General features: G+C 43.5%; 1 protein-coding gene across 1 annotated transcript in view; it reads left to right on the forward strand.

Moving 5' to 3' along the window:
* The first annotated feature begins 3,009 nt into the window (after nucleotides 1-3,009).
* The window catches only part of OLFM1 (olfactomedin 1), a 48,576-nt gene continuing 37,611 nt past the window's right edge, over nucleotides 3,010-13,974 (forward strand). The window contains exon 1 of the mRNA XM_074974202.1: nucleotides 3,010-3,455. Within this exon, the coding sequence (XP_074830303.1) occupies nucleotides 3,360-3,455 (96 nt within the window). The 5' untranslated portion in view covers nucleotides 3,010-3,359. The remainder of the gene's footprint in view (nucleotides 3,456-13,974) is intronic.

Consider the following 13,974-nt stretch of genomic DNA (forward strand, 5'->3'; position numbering starts at 1 on the left):
ATTTCACGGGTCATTATTCCTGCCACAATGCGTTGACAACTTTTGTCCCATTTGCTTACTGCTGTCACTGCGAAATCTTCCCAAATGTTCTCCCTTCCACTGATTTGCCTGTGCTTTGTACTACTTTAAGAACAGGAATTGTCATACATCAGATCAGTGGTCTATAGACTCTGGTATCCTGTCTCTGACAATAATCAATATCAGAACCTTCTGAGGAAGGTAGAAAGCTCATGTAATGAACATCATGGGCTAAAATGCCCAGGAGGGAATTTTCTTAGTAAAACCAGGGAGCTGCTGGGTGATATATGTCAAAACATGTTCAGCATTAACTTTTCCACCTGTAAAATGGTAGTAATAACACTGAATTAATTCACCAGGGTATTAACATTTAGGCCCAGATTTTTAACGTTATCTCAGCATTGCTCCCCTCAGCGTTGCAAGGCCTAAGTGGTTTAGATGGCTAAATCCCATTGATAAAAGTGACTTAAGTACTTAGGCCCTACGTACCATTCACTTTCAGAGACGTAGGCGGCTTAAGTCAATTTTGAAAATGAGACTTAGGGCAAGTCTGCACTTAAAAAGCTGCAAGTCTGTGGCGCTTTAATAAAGACGCCCTAAGCCACCGGGAGAGGGCTCTCCTGTCGGTGTAGTTAATCCACCTCCCCTGGAGAAGGTAGCTAGGTTGTTGGAACATTTCTTCTATCAACCTAGTGCTGTCCACATCGAGGCTGAGGTTGGCTGAACTATATTGCTCAGGGGTGTGGATTTTTCACAGCCCCCAAGTGATAGCTGTGACCTCACTTTTTAGTGTGTACCCGGCCTTGGGCTATCTCTACACTACAGATGTCACAGGGACACAACTATGGCACTGCTGCTGTGCCTCTGTATCACGGTAGTGTGGACCCTTGCTACAGTGAAGGGAAGGGGTTTTCCACTGCTGTAGTTAATTCACCTCTACAAGAGGCAGTAGCGAAGTCAAGCGAAGAATGTTTCCATTGACCTTGTGGTGTTTACACTGGGATTTAGGTCTGCTAAGTATGTCTTTTAGGGGGGTGAATTTTTCATGTCCCCGGAGCAAGACAACTTTCAGCCGTTTGCTCAGACAAACAAGTTTGTTTACATTTGTAGGAAATAAATGCTGCCCACTTATTATTTACCTGGAAGTGAGAACAGGCATTCACATGGCACTTTTGTAGCTGGCATTGCAAGGTATTTACGTGCCGGATATGCTAAACATTCATATGCCCATTCATGCTTCGGCCACCATTCCAGAGGACATGCTTCCATGCTGATGATGCTTGTTAAAAAAAATTAATTAATTAAATTTGTGACTGAACTCCCTGGGGGAGAATTGCATGTCTCCTGCTCTGTTTTACCAGTGTTCTTCCATACATTGCATGTCTCAGATGATGACCCAGCACATGTTGTTCATTTTAAGAACACTTTCACTGCAGATTTGACAAAACCCAAAGAAGGTACCAATGTGAGATTTATAAGGACAGCTACAGCACTCGACCCAAGGTTTAAGAATCTGAAGCGCTTTCCAAAATCTGAGAGAGACGAGGTGTGGAACATGCTTTCAGACAAGTTAAAAGAGCAACACTCCGATGTGGAAGCTACAGAACCCGAACCACTAAAAAAAAATCAACTTTCTGCGAGTGGCATCTGACTCAGATAATGAAAATGAACATGCATCGGTCCGCACCACTTCGGATCATTATCAAGAGGAACCCATCATCGGCATGGATGCACGTCCTCCGGACTGGTGGTTGAAGCGTGAAGAGACATGAATCTTTAGTGTATCTGGCACATAAATACCTTGCGACGCTGGCTACCACAGTGCCATGCCAACTCCTGTTCTTACTTTCAGATGACATTGTAAACAAAAAGCGGGCAGCATTAGCTCCTGCAAATGTAAACAAACTCGTTTTAGTGATTGGCTGAACAAGAAGTGGGACTGAGTGGACTTGCAGGCTCTAAAGTTTTACATTGTTTTATTTTTGAATGCAGTTATTTTTTGTACATAATTCTACATTTGTAAGTTCAAGTTGCATGATAAAGCAATTGCACTCCAGTACTTGTATTAAGTGAATTAAAAAATACTATTTCTTTTATTTTTTACAATGCAAATATTTGTCATAAAATAATAATATACAGTGAGCACTGTATACTTTGTATTTTGTGTTGTAATTGAAATCAATATATTTGAAAATGTAGAAAATATCCAAAACTATTTAAATAAATGGTATTCTATTATTATTTAACAGTGCAATTAATCATGCGATTAATTTTTTTAATCGTGATTAATTGCAATTAATTTTTTTAACTGCTTGACTGCCCTAATTGTTTCCCTTGTGGGTGGAGGTTTTGGCATTGCCACGACCTAGATCAGAGACATTCCTCCACCCCCACCCTCCCCAAAATCAATCAATTTTTTAAAAAAAATCTCTGAACCCAATGGAAGATGCATGGCATATGGCTGAATGCCAAGAAGGTTGAAGTTTAAATGAATTCAGGTCCCCCATATGCCTGCAATCCTGAGTCTCCTGAACAGGGAAAGAATGAGGGGTGTGTGTAGAGGGGTACTGTTAAATCAAGAAAAATCCTCTTTGCCTTGAAAATACAGCAGCTGGCTCCTATTTGCATCTCTTCCTTTAGCTCCCTTCTTGCTTCTGTGCATTGGAGTTTCTCACTTTGGAGCCCGCTGCAACTGGGCCAGGGCTTGCCTTAAATTCGCTGCAGAGGGACCCTTCCACGTTCATCCTCAGTCCCTTTTGTCTGATTTCCTCAGACCCCCAGTACCAAATCTGACCCCTCCTCCTTTTGTGTCTGGCTGCATTTTTGATGTTGCTGCTTTACCTCCCCCCACCCATTCCCTTCTCCGTGTCTAGTTAAATTTCCCCCGCCTTTGTTGATGTCACATCCTGTTTCAAACATCCATCCCTGCTAGTAGCCCCTGCCTTCCAATTCCTTTCCTTTTTTTTTTAATCCCTGTCCTCCCTCCATCAGCCCCCCTTTTCAAGGCAAACTTTTGGCAATTGCAGAGATAATCATTTCGTGCTCCGTTGAATTTCTCCTCGCCAATGTCTTTCGATCAGGGGCGCCATTAAATAATCATCATCATAATAAAATTTGTAAAAAAAAAGCCCGAGAGAGGCAGATCAGAGAGAAGAGGAGACACGGGGAGCTCACTAAATATGCAAAGTGAAGGCTGTGCTAAGCAGATTTCTTGCATTGCCTTCTTGGGGTACTGAGAGAATCATAATAAAAAAAAAATTGAAGGACCCAAAAGCAACCCAGGGGAGCCGGTGATCAACGCAGCAACAGAAAATAACCCAGGAGGAGAGGGGGAAATCTGCATGCCAGGTACCTGGAACTGTGTGCAAGAGATGCAACCTACAAGCAAGCTTCTGAGTCTCTTCTTTCTTCTGCTGATGGGCACAGAACTAACTCAAGTAGGTTTATTTCTCTCTCTCCTCTCTCTCTCTCTCTCTCCCAACGCCATTTTCTGCTAAAGCTGTAGGACACAAAAGAAACTAGAGTAGCAAATTGCATCTTTCTGTCAATTTCACTCCCCCTCCCCCATCCCTCCCCCTTCCTTCTTTTTGGAGCATGCAATAGAGGTCATTCATCAAATTCCTCTCCTGCGATGCAGGCGAGCAGTGAGGGGGAGCTCAGGGTGGAGGGATAAAGGTGTTCGTGTGCCTGGTGAAGAGATCGGACTTAAAGGGGATTTTTTTTTTTTAAGGCTGCCTTTGTGCCTTCAGATCTGCTGTAGATTTTTATGGCAGCCAGATTTGGAATGGGGTAGGGTGGTTGAATTCAACTTTTAATTGGGGAGGGGGGAGGGAAGGAGAGTTGAATTTCAGGTAAGGTGAAACTGGTGACTCTGTAATGTGACTGCCTTTTGCTTCACTAGGGGAGGAAGGGAATTCATCGTCATCTACCACAACATTTCATCACTGGGGGTCTTGAGTGTTCAGCTTTTTTAAAAAAAAAAATTTTTTTTTTATTCCTCCTCCTTCTTTGAGAAGTCCACAATTAAAGATGAGGTTGCTACAGTCTCAGTGCAATTCTCAGCTGGCAAATGGACAGGATTTGGGGGTGTATGTGATGTCTTTAAAAATGCAATAGTGTAAGTAGCTTGAAATGCACATTCTGTTATTGGTAAGCTAGGGGTTGGTCAGTCAGTCTGTCTACTTGTGTGTGTTCTATTTTCCCTTGTAAAATATGTAATTTGCACCTGCAATCACTTCTGTTTCATTCCCGCTCATCCCCTCCCCTTTATATAGATAAACGACTGGTGTGGCGGTAGCTTTCCTGATTTAGGGTGACATTTAAATGTCTCTCAGTGTTTCCATTTGTGGCATGCTTGGGGGCTGTTTCTTTCTTTATTTGATTGCCTTCCTGTACTTTCCAAGCCCACCTATTGTTGAGTTGGGGGGGAGGTTTTTTTTGAGGGAGTAGAAATAAAAGTCCATTCCACTTCTTTGAGAAACAAGGATGGTTTTGCTTTTTCTTAATCACGCAAGAAAGGAGCAAAAGTGATCACAAGGGGATACTCTATGTGGCGGGGTGTGTGTGTGTGTTAATTGTAATGTTGCCTGGAAGCAATAAATAGAGGCTCTCGGATATGGAACCAATTAGCAGCTGGACTCTCATTCCAGATATTTTATGTTTTTTTTTAATTATATTACACACACACAATAGCCTCTTAAGTCACTGTCCTGGGAACAGAAATGTCATGGCTAAAGCATGTTTTACCTACAGAATATTTCTGAGCTGCTGCTGAAAGGAAGAAATCTCCAAAGCAAAGTCTTAAAATGTTGGGTCCAAAGGGGAGGGGGGAGGCTTATTAAAAACAATTCCAAGTTGCCTGTAAAGTGGACGGGCTGGGAAGGAATTATAGCTAAAGTGACTGACCAATAAAAATCTGTTGTGTGCATTGAGAGAGAATATGCACCAGGGTATATACTCGCTCACATACACCTGTATGGCCAAACTGGGCAAAGCAGGGTGAAACGTACAAGAATTGCCCTGAAACAAACAAACAGTGCTTCCTGGTGAAGACCCTGCCATCCTCCTTTGGCATGATAAACACCAGCGATCTTGGGCTGCCTTCTCAGCAAGCTTGTATCTTCCCTCCTCTCTCCCTTCTTGGTCGCCCCCAGGCGAGCATGAGAGTATCTGTTTCATGGGGAATTTGAATTTCTTGGCTGCATGAAACTCTTTCCCCCAACTGCTTAATGGCTTCTTTCTCTCTTTCAGCACCCACCTTCTCTGCCTTGGCATTTTCCTGCAAGGACACCTTAGCTATTGCATCTCCTTGTGCTGAGGCAGCTGCTGGTGTTGGTAGAGTATCAGATTCTGTTTTGCAGGTGTGGAAGAACTTTTGTCCCAACTTTAGTCTGAGCAAACTAAATCAGCCCACTCCAGCTACAAGCTTTGGGCTAAAATAATCCCTGACTGACTTCAGTGGAGCTATCCCAGAGCAGTGTTTAGCCCACTGGTTTTAAATAAAAACATATAAACCTTGGCTAGATTTTAGCAAAAATAGGAGCTGAGTAGGTACCCTCCTTGCTTGCTTTCACTGTTTACCTTGAGCTGGCAACACTGATTTAGGCTCCTTTCTCCGAACCGCCCTCCTGTTCTATGGGAATGGAGAGCTCTCCAGCGTAGATATGGAATTGTTTGGCTCTGCAGATCTGTTTCACAGTTTTTGCATCTCATTTCCATGGCACAGCTGCCAGATGCAATCCCCAAATAGGCCTTTCATCCCTGACGCCGCCCAGTTCCCTGCCTCCCACGTTTAATTTGGTGCCAAATTAACATCTCTATCACATGCATTGGAGTCACGCTCTCATCTGCATTCCCCTGCCCCCTCCCGAGAGCCCAATGGGGGGGCCATGGTTAAGGGAAGATTCATTTCTAATTAGGCAGCTTTCAGTGACAATGCAAAGGCTGTTGTCAACCCCCGCTCCCTCCCTTTAATAATACAAAGCATGCACATCAGCCCCCCCAGATACTCCCCATAAGGGGTGCTAGAGCAGACTTTGCAATGGTAAGGGGTGAGTACATTGCTTTCCTTTAACAACTAACTGCTGCTGTTCTGTGTACAGAAGGGTAACCATCTCCTGGTGGGAAGGGAGAGCGTTGTTTCCAAAACAACCCACTAATCATATCTGAGCACCTAAACTAGAGTTGAATTCTCAAGTAATCCCAGTCACAGCTGGCTTCTGAAAAGCAGGGTTAGTTGTGCCCTACCCCTGAATTCGCTCCTAGAGCATGCGGGACATTGCAAACGGACACTGTGGATTAAATCCTGAAAAAGTAGCACATGCTTGGAATCAAGTCCTGACTAAAAGTTAATGGGATCCCAAGTCAAAATAACAGGAGTTGGCCAAACTTCTGTGTCACAGAGTCTTGTCATTGTTATAACGTCAGCTTGCCCTTTGTTTCCCCACTTGTAGTTTTATCCCTTTAGACTTACATGTTATTGTCTTTCTAATTTCAGAGTTATTTCCATATGGAAATATTCAGAATATTAGAGTCCGAGGCTTATGCTAGCCCAAGTCCTTAAATTGCATTTCACGTTTTTACAGGTCAGTGATCCAAATAATGAAATGATGAATATTACAGTTGAATTTGAATGGACTGGATTTTACTGGTACCTGTTGCCATTGGCAGGCAAAACCCCAATTCTTCCATCTACATGCATGCAAGTTTAGCCAAAGTTCTTCTGAGTTCAGAAGGAGAGCTTTCTTTCTTTGGCAGCTGGAACCCCAGAGAGATAAAGGGTTACATCCTCAGATGACTTCAGTGGAGCTATGGGAATTTATACCACCCGCGGATCTGCTTCACAAGGTTTATTATATATGGCTATAGATGCAGATTTAAATATAGGCCCTGATTCTTACACTGATGTAAATCAGGAGTAACTCCATCCAAACCAGTGGAGTTAGATGAATGGAAAACAGGTTTAAGATCATAATCAGGATTACAGACTGGACCTCTCCTCCCCTCCCCAATCTTGGTTTATAATGTATTCAGTCTCTCTTGAAACAGGGCTGTTAACTACACATTGAGGTACTTATGAAATTGCCATAGCTTTTCCCAGAAGTTTTGAGGGTACATAGAGAGGTAAGAAACACCTTGATATTTATTTAACCAATAATAATTCAATCCACAGAAGAAATATACATTCCCTGGGGCAGGGAAGTTATTGAATATTTAGGGCTCCCATTTAAGGGTCTAAGGGAACTTTAGCACTGATTTTCAAAATAGCATATCTGGTTCATTGGTATACGGTTTTCATCCCTGGGTGCCCTGGCAAAAAAGTGTGCATTTCCAATGGATCTGTAAAACCCCATAACTGTGAGTGCAAATGCTATCAGTTTGCACCCCTTCCACAATTTTCCAAGTGTCCAAAGCTGGGGGTTTTCTGGTTCATTGACACTGGAGTCAAACAGGAATAACTTCTTTACAGTCAATGGAGTTACACTGCTGGTGTAAAAGTGAGAGGAGAACCAGGCATGCATTTTTGCGATCTCACACGTTGCTTTGCCGTTGAAAATGTGGCTCTTAGATTTTGGAGCCAGAGAGCAGGGAAGGAGGATGGTACTTCTCTGACTCCCCCTGCACATTGATCCCCCTGCAGCTCAGTTCTAACTCACTTTAACGCCAGGCCTTACACTGTGCTAGTTTAGCTGTAACTATTGAGGTGATTTTCAAACGTTCACGCTGATTGCTAGGCTCCTTCATCCCCTATTGTGGAGCCACATTGTAGAATTAAGCTGCAAATCTGCAGCCTGTAACATGAGGCAGATGCCTCATTTCATAAACCAATTAATGTCTCGTTTCGCTAACTTCAGCTTTCACCAATAAAAAAGACAGGTAATTGTCAGCCTTGGGTTATATTTATTACTCAAGTTATCAGGCCTTGTAATCAGTATTAGAATCACTGTGTAAAGTAATACAAAACTAATTACTATCTAACTGAATTAGGTAGATGAGGACTGTAAAACTGCATTGACAATGGAAGAAGCCAATTCTCAGTTATGAGTGATAAACTGCGGCTTTTGCTTGCTATTATGAAATCATGAACCATAGGGCCATAGTAATGCTCGAGACAAACACTAACATGGCTGTAGAGATGCAGAGGTGGGGAAGGAAAGGAAAAGGTTTCTTTTCAGATTTGTTATTTAATAATTATTAAGCTAAACTCTTCACGAGGCAAAGGGTGTGCATAAACCATTGTGAAAGGGAAGAAGTTTGCACTTTGTTTTTGCACACACCTTTTCATCTGAGGATCTCGGAGAGATCTGCAAATATCAATGACATTAAGTATCATTACTCTTGAAGGAAGTGGGTTTTTTTACGCACAGGTAAACTGAGCCACAGAGAGGTCATGATGAGTCCCAGGTAGCACAGCAAGACAAAGCAAAGCTGGAAATAGTGGTTTCTAATCTCTTACATGCTTTAACTATTATACCACCCTTCCCTCTCAGAGCAGAGTCCAGGAGTGCTGACTACCAGTCTCCTGCATCTTCTCACTACTAAACTTCACTCCTCTTTCAGAACTGGAAGTAGAACCCAGGAGTCCTGACTCTCAATGCCTCCTGCTCTAATTAGTAGTCGATGCTCTAAATCTAGTGAGATCACAAGAGACCTTGTGGGAAGGACAAGAACAGGGAGAAGAGGATTAAAGCAGGTGCTTTGCCAGACTTCAGTACTAATTGTGACAGTATAAAGCAATTAACACACACAACAATGGGATATACTTATTTATTAATTTAAAAAGACTTTCTGGACAGTAGTTCCGAACCGACCTATGGAAATATTTCCCCATCCACACCCCAATATTGACCTTAAGGAAACCTGCTCCTAAAAGATATGCTGATAATTGCTCCTAATACAAACCTCATCTATTGAAATCGTTGCAAAACTCCCATTAACTGTAATGCTGCTATACTGGGCTCACAGACTTCTGTGACATATATTGGCATTTGCTATGAGATTGTGGGTTTAGTGTCAAGAGCAGCTTTAGCTAAACACAGATTTAGTACAAGGCAAAGATCTTAAAGGGGGATTATTCTGTTCAAACGTAATACTGAGAGCATGATCTTTCTGCTGCAAAATTCAGGGTCTTCTGCACTGTGTGTAGAGAGTAAAACTCACATGGCACTTACCATGTGCAAGGAATTGTCTCATGTTGATAGCTAGAATTTAACCTCCTCATGACTACTGTACAGCATGCTGTGCCTCGCCCCAGAAGTGGCTGCATTTCAGTGCTGCTCTATGTGTCGAAAGCCAATTGTGCATAGCTTATGCAAAAATGGGAGTTTAGTGGGGGTAAGGTCTGCTGAATAAGGTCCATGGTTTGTGCAGCACATTGGGATCTTTCAGGATAGGGAGGTGCAGGGTAAATATAAAACAGGAGTCTCTCTTATAGGTGAAAGGAAGCTAGGAACGTTTGTATTGCTTCAGTGCAGTCCTGCTCTATTGAGGCATTTCTAGTGCTATGAAAGCTCTTAGGTCCAGCTTCTCAAAGGGAATTAGGGCCTAAATTCCCTTTCAATGGGAATTAAGCTCCTAAATACCTTCTGAGGATCTGGGCTCTGCTGACTTCAGCTGGTGGGACACAAAGACAGCAGCGTGAGGCGCTGAACTTTGTATTGCTTTCGGTGCTCAATGGAAGGATTAAGGGGGAAATCATGCTCCTTGCTGGCAGTCAATCCCACCGCCCAGTTCCTGGAGTCTCTTCTCAGTTCATTCACCTCCCTTGCATTCTAATGGGGCCATGCACAGGGGTCACAGTCAATTGAAGCAGGAGGGGGTAGCCCAGCCAAGGAGTGAGGGAACTGTGGGGGAGCACTGCTCTCCCACTCATGCCTGGAAGCGGGGGAGCTCCCTTCTGCTATTAGCCACTGAGTGGGGAGTTGTGGTCCCCTTCCTGTGACTCCCAACCCTGGTTATACACAACGATTGAGGGGAGAAGCACAGAATGACCCCTACTGCCCCACTGTGCTTCTTAAGGCCCATGGCAATAGGGGTGGGGTGAAATGTGATTATTACTTATTTGTATTGCTATAGTAACTACGAATCCTGGTCATGGACCGGGACCCCATTGTGCTAGGTTCTGTATAAACACGGGGGGTGGGGGGAGAGAAACTTTGCAAAAATATTCTAATAGAAACTCTGCTGCCCCACCCACCCCACATTCATGTGCGTCTCTGTCTGTCCACTCACCGATGAACGTTGATATCCAATATACTGTGCTGCCTTGTACTTATCACGTTAGAGATGCGCCCATGGTAGAATCCTCGACCTGAACATCTCACCCACGGAAGGGTTTGAATCCAGACCAGGATCCAGGGCCAGAGCTGTACTTTGCAAGTGGTCCCTGTCTGTGTCATAGACTGAACCAAAGCCCCACAGGCAAAGAGCCCCTGAAGCCTGATCTGCATTAGAATGTTGTCCTTTGCATCCGTCTAGACCATCTGCAGTACACTATTATGCACCTACGTGCCCAGTGCAGTCCAATCTGTTTAATGGGAACATCGGCTTCCCACCGCATTTTCCCCACTCGCTGGGATTTCCCAAAGCAGGGGCCGGTCCACCTCACTTCCAGTTCTCAAAGCCTCCTTCCAGTCCAACCTTGTGAACTTTCTGCACCTCCAGCTAGGCTGATAGCATCTAGTCAGTGTCACTTTAAAAGCAAATAACAACTCCTGTGATAAATGACACTAAGGGGCAGATCCTTTTCTCTGCTCCCCAGGCCCAGAGGCACTGGACACAGTGGAAGCAGTGTGTGGGTGTGTTGCCCAAAGATTGGGGGAGAGGCAAGTGTTCTGGAAACACCCACAGGGTGTGTGGTCCCTACCATGCCGCAGAACACAGTCCCTAGAGGAGCTTGGGATTCCCCAGCTTGCAGGAAGTTGATGGGGGAGGGGAAACACATGGGCGTAATGCTGATGGATCTATTGCTACATGAACCCATCAGACATTGCCCCTCAGAGGGGGCATGACTGCAGCCCTGAGGTACCATAGAATAACTTGGCTGCTGCTCCGTGGTCTAGGAGTATAAGATTCATTCTCCTAGCCTCAGTACACCCAGCCTGATTACTCTGGGCTGTGCTCGTCAGACAGGATTTGCCTTATGGGGCAAGTTCTCCCCAGTGCACGAGGCCTATATGCGCCTCGTGAGCCTCATTCTGAGGAATTGAGTGAGACTTAAATGGTGCGTAAGTCTCATGCAGGCCCTTTGCACAGCGGTGAATTCCACCTAAGGGTTGTGTGGAGCAGGCAGGAGGAATCATTCTCAGGTTTCTCCCTTTCAAAGGAGCATTGATGTGGGATGTCACCGAGCTTTTCCAGAGCACAGCTAATAAATAACTACTCTACCGCCCACTGCCATCCTGGTTTTGGTGCTCAGCCAAGAACGCTACAAAACATACCTCAAAGAGATGTTTAGTTCAAACCAGGGAGTCCTGTGGCCTGTGTTATACAGGAGGTGAGACTAGATGATCACAATGGTCCTTATAATCTATAAATCTATAGGGCATTATCACTGCTGACCTCAACCCCGCTTCCATATCTACCCCTGCATTTATGTGCACACTCTCGTTTGTGAACACAAGGAAGCATGAAAATAGTATGTGAAAATAACAGTTGATTTGCCAGTCAGGCAGTTGCTGAATTTGCACATTATACATAAATACATGTTCGGCTCTGCATGTGTAACTGACACAGCTTGGGACAGCAGAAGAGTTTGAACCCAGAACCTTCCCTGCTAAAAGGATGAGCCTGTATCTCTTGAGCTGAAGAACAGAGCTAAAAATCCCTCTGATTCAATAGGAGCCTTTCTACTGGGATCAACAGGATTTGGCTAGGACCCCAAGTCTCCACCTGGTAGCTGTGGCAACTTCATAACCTCTTATGTGGGTGGACCAGCCACAAGAGGGAGACAAAGATCTATCCTGTATTAGTGTGTCATGCATAAATACGGGCACAAATTTACTGACCATATTTGAGAATGCTGGCCTCTTAGGTCAATTGCAGTCAGCTGCGTTCATTTTACATTATGCATGGACAACAACTTTTCCATTAGTGAAATTTTCCATTTAGTAGTTTGCCATTAAGTGGGATCCATTCTATACCATATATTTTTATGTCTTTCTTTCCTCATCCTTTATTACTAAGGATATATCCATGCAAATGAGATCTTTTGTTCCCTAACAGTTCATCTTTCCCTGCTGCTTATTATCTCATTACAGCAGTAATTCACTCATTGAGACATCAGAATTGGCTGCTCTGGAAATGATTGATGCCATGGAGACATCAGGTGTAGAATACACAACAGGAACAGATAAACTCAGAGACATAAGGAGCCTCTTTTCAAGCCAAATAACCTGTGTGATAAACAATGAAGCAGTCAGAAGAGAGGCGATCTGAGATATCGAGGAAAACCTAAGACTAAGAGAGGTTTTGTCAAAAATTGGAAGAGGTGTCAGTTTCTCTTTAAGGGCCAGATCTTGCTTTGCACTGGAAAGCTTCCCTAAGAGGATGCTGTCAGGTTGAAAACAATGAGCCTGATTCTTCTCGCACTTACACCACTGTATCCCCATTGACTTCAGTGGCATTACTCCTGATTTACTTTAGTATAAGTGAATGTAAGTTCAGGCCCAATGCATTTAAACATATGTCCTTGTGGCTTTTTTTTACTATCACCTTTCAGACCACAACAGTTGAAAGAACCTGTCTCTAATGTACACTTGAGCAGTAACAATGAGGGTTTCATTTTTGCATTTCACTTAGCTTGGGCAAGGTCAATACACTGGTCATTTTCACTTCCTGGAGCTCAGGCCTTAGCATAAAGCTGCAGTGTTGGGGTTTCTAACCCTGCATGATAATATTTAAATCTGAACAAAAAAAACTAATAAAAAAACTCTTCTGACTTAATAATTGCCATTTAAAAAATAGAATAGAGACATTACAATTGATGACGGATTTTGCAAAGCCTCCATTTGGGGCTGGAATTGATGTATCTGTGTGTGGCCCTTTCCCCTACATCCAGGTGGGACTGACTCTTTAGAGAAGGTGCTGTGGCAATTTGTTGCCATGTGAGGTTGAGCTATAAATAATGGAATTAAGGTCTGATAAGGAAGGCTCCAATCCAGGGATCTGGAAAGATAGTAAATGCAACAAGTCATTGACTTTTTTCAGAGAGCCATTGTTCTCTGGATGGCCGTGCATAACTCCCGTTATGTTAACAGGCTCTTGAAAGAAGAGAATAGATGCTCTGAAGCATATGGAAACAAAGGAGCCTAAAAATTCAAATGGGTTTATTCTTCCCTTGATTAGCCTAAGCATGGCCACTTCCTCTGCTGTTGTAAATCAATGTAGCTCCATTGAAGACAGTACAGCTATGCTGGTTTACACGAGCTGAGGATCCGGCCCATAATTTTCATAAAGGGAAGGTGGTTACAATAGGGATATAGGAGAGGGAATAGATTGGGAGCCCAGACTATGGGAGTCTGTGTCTTTGTGTGATCACAGGCAAGCTCGTCAGCTCCCCGTGCCTCATTTGCTCTATCTGTGAAATAAGTCTAATAAATTCCTACCTCACAGAGGCCCTGATCCTGCGCCATTAAAGTAGAGCTTTGCCATTGGCTTCCACAAGAGTAGGGTCAAGCCCAGAGGTGTTACAAAGCTTAACATTTGGAAAGCATTTTTCAATCCTTGGATGAATGGTTCTGTATACTACTGTTACCACGACTGAATACCAGTAACAGTACCTATGTGTACTGAGGGGGAATGAATCTTTATACATTCCTGGGGGAATAAAAGCTACAGAATGCATTTTTGTTAGCTTTTTTAACATACTTTATTATTTAAAAACTGTATGTGGGTAGAAGGTGAAGGTCTAAAAAAGATGTTAATTTCTATATGCCTCTGAACTAACTCTTCTATGTA

This window comes from Natator depressus, chromosome 16, assembly GCF_965152275.1.
Source record: "Natator depressus isolate rNatDep1 chromosome 16, rNatDep2.hap1, whole genome shotgun sequence".
NCBI lineage: Eukaryota > Metazoa > Chordata > Testudines > Cheloniidae > Natator > Natator depressus.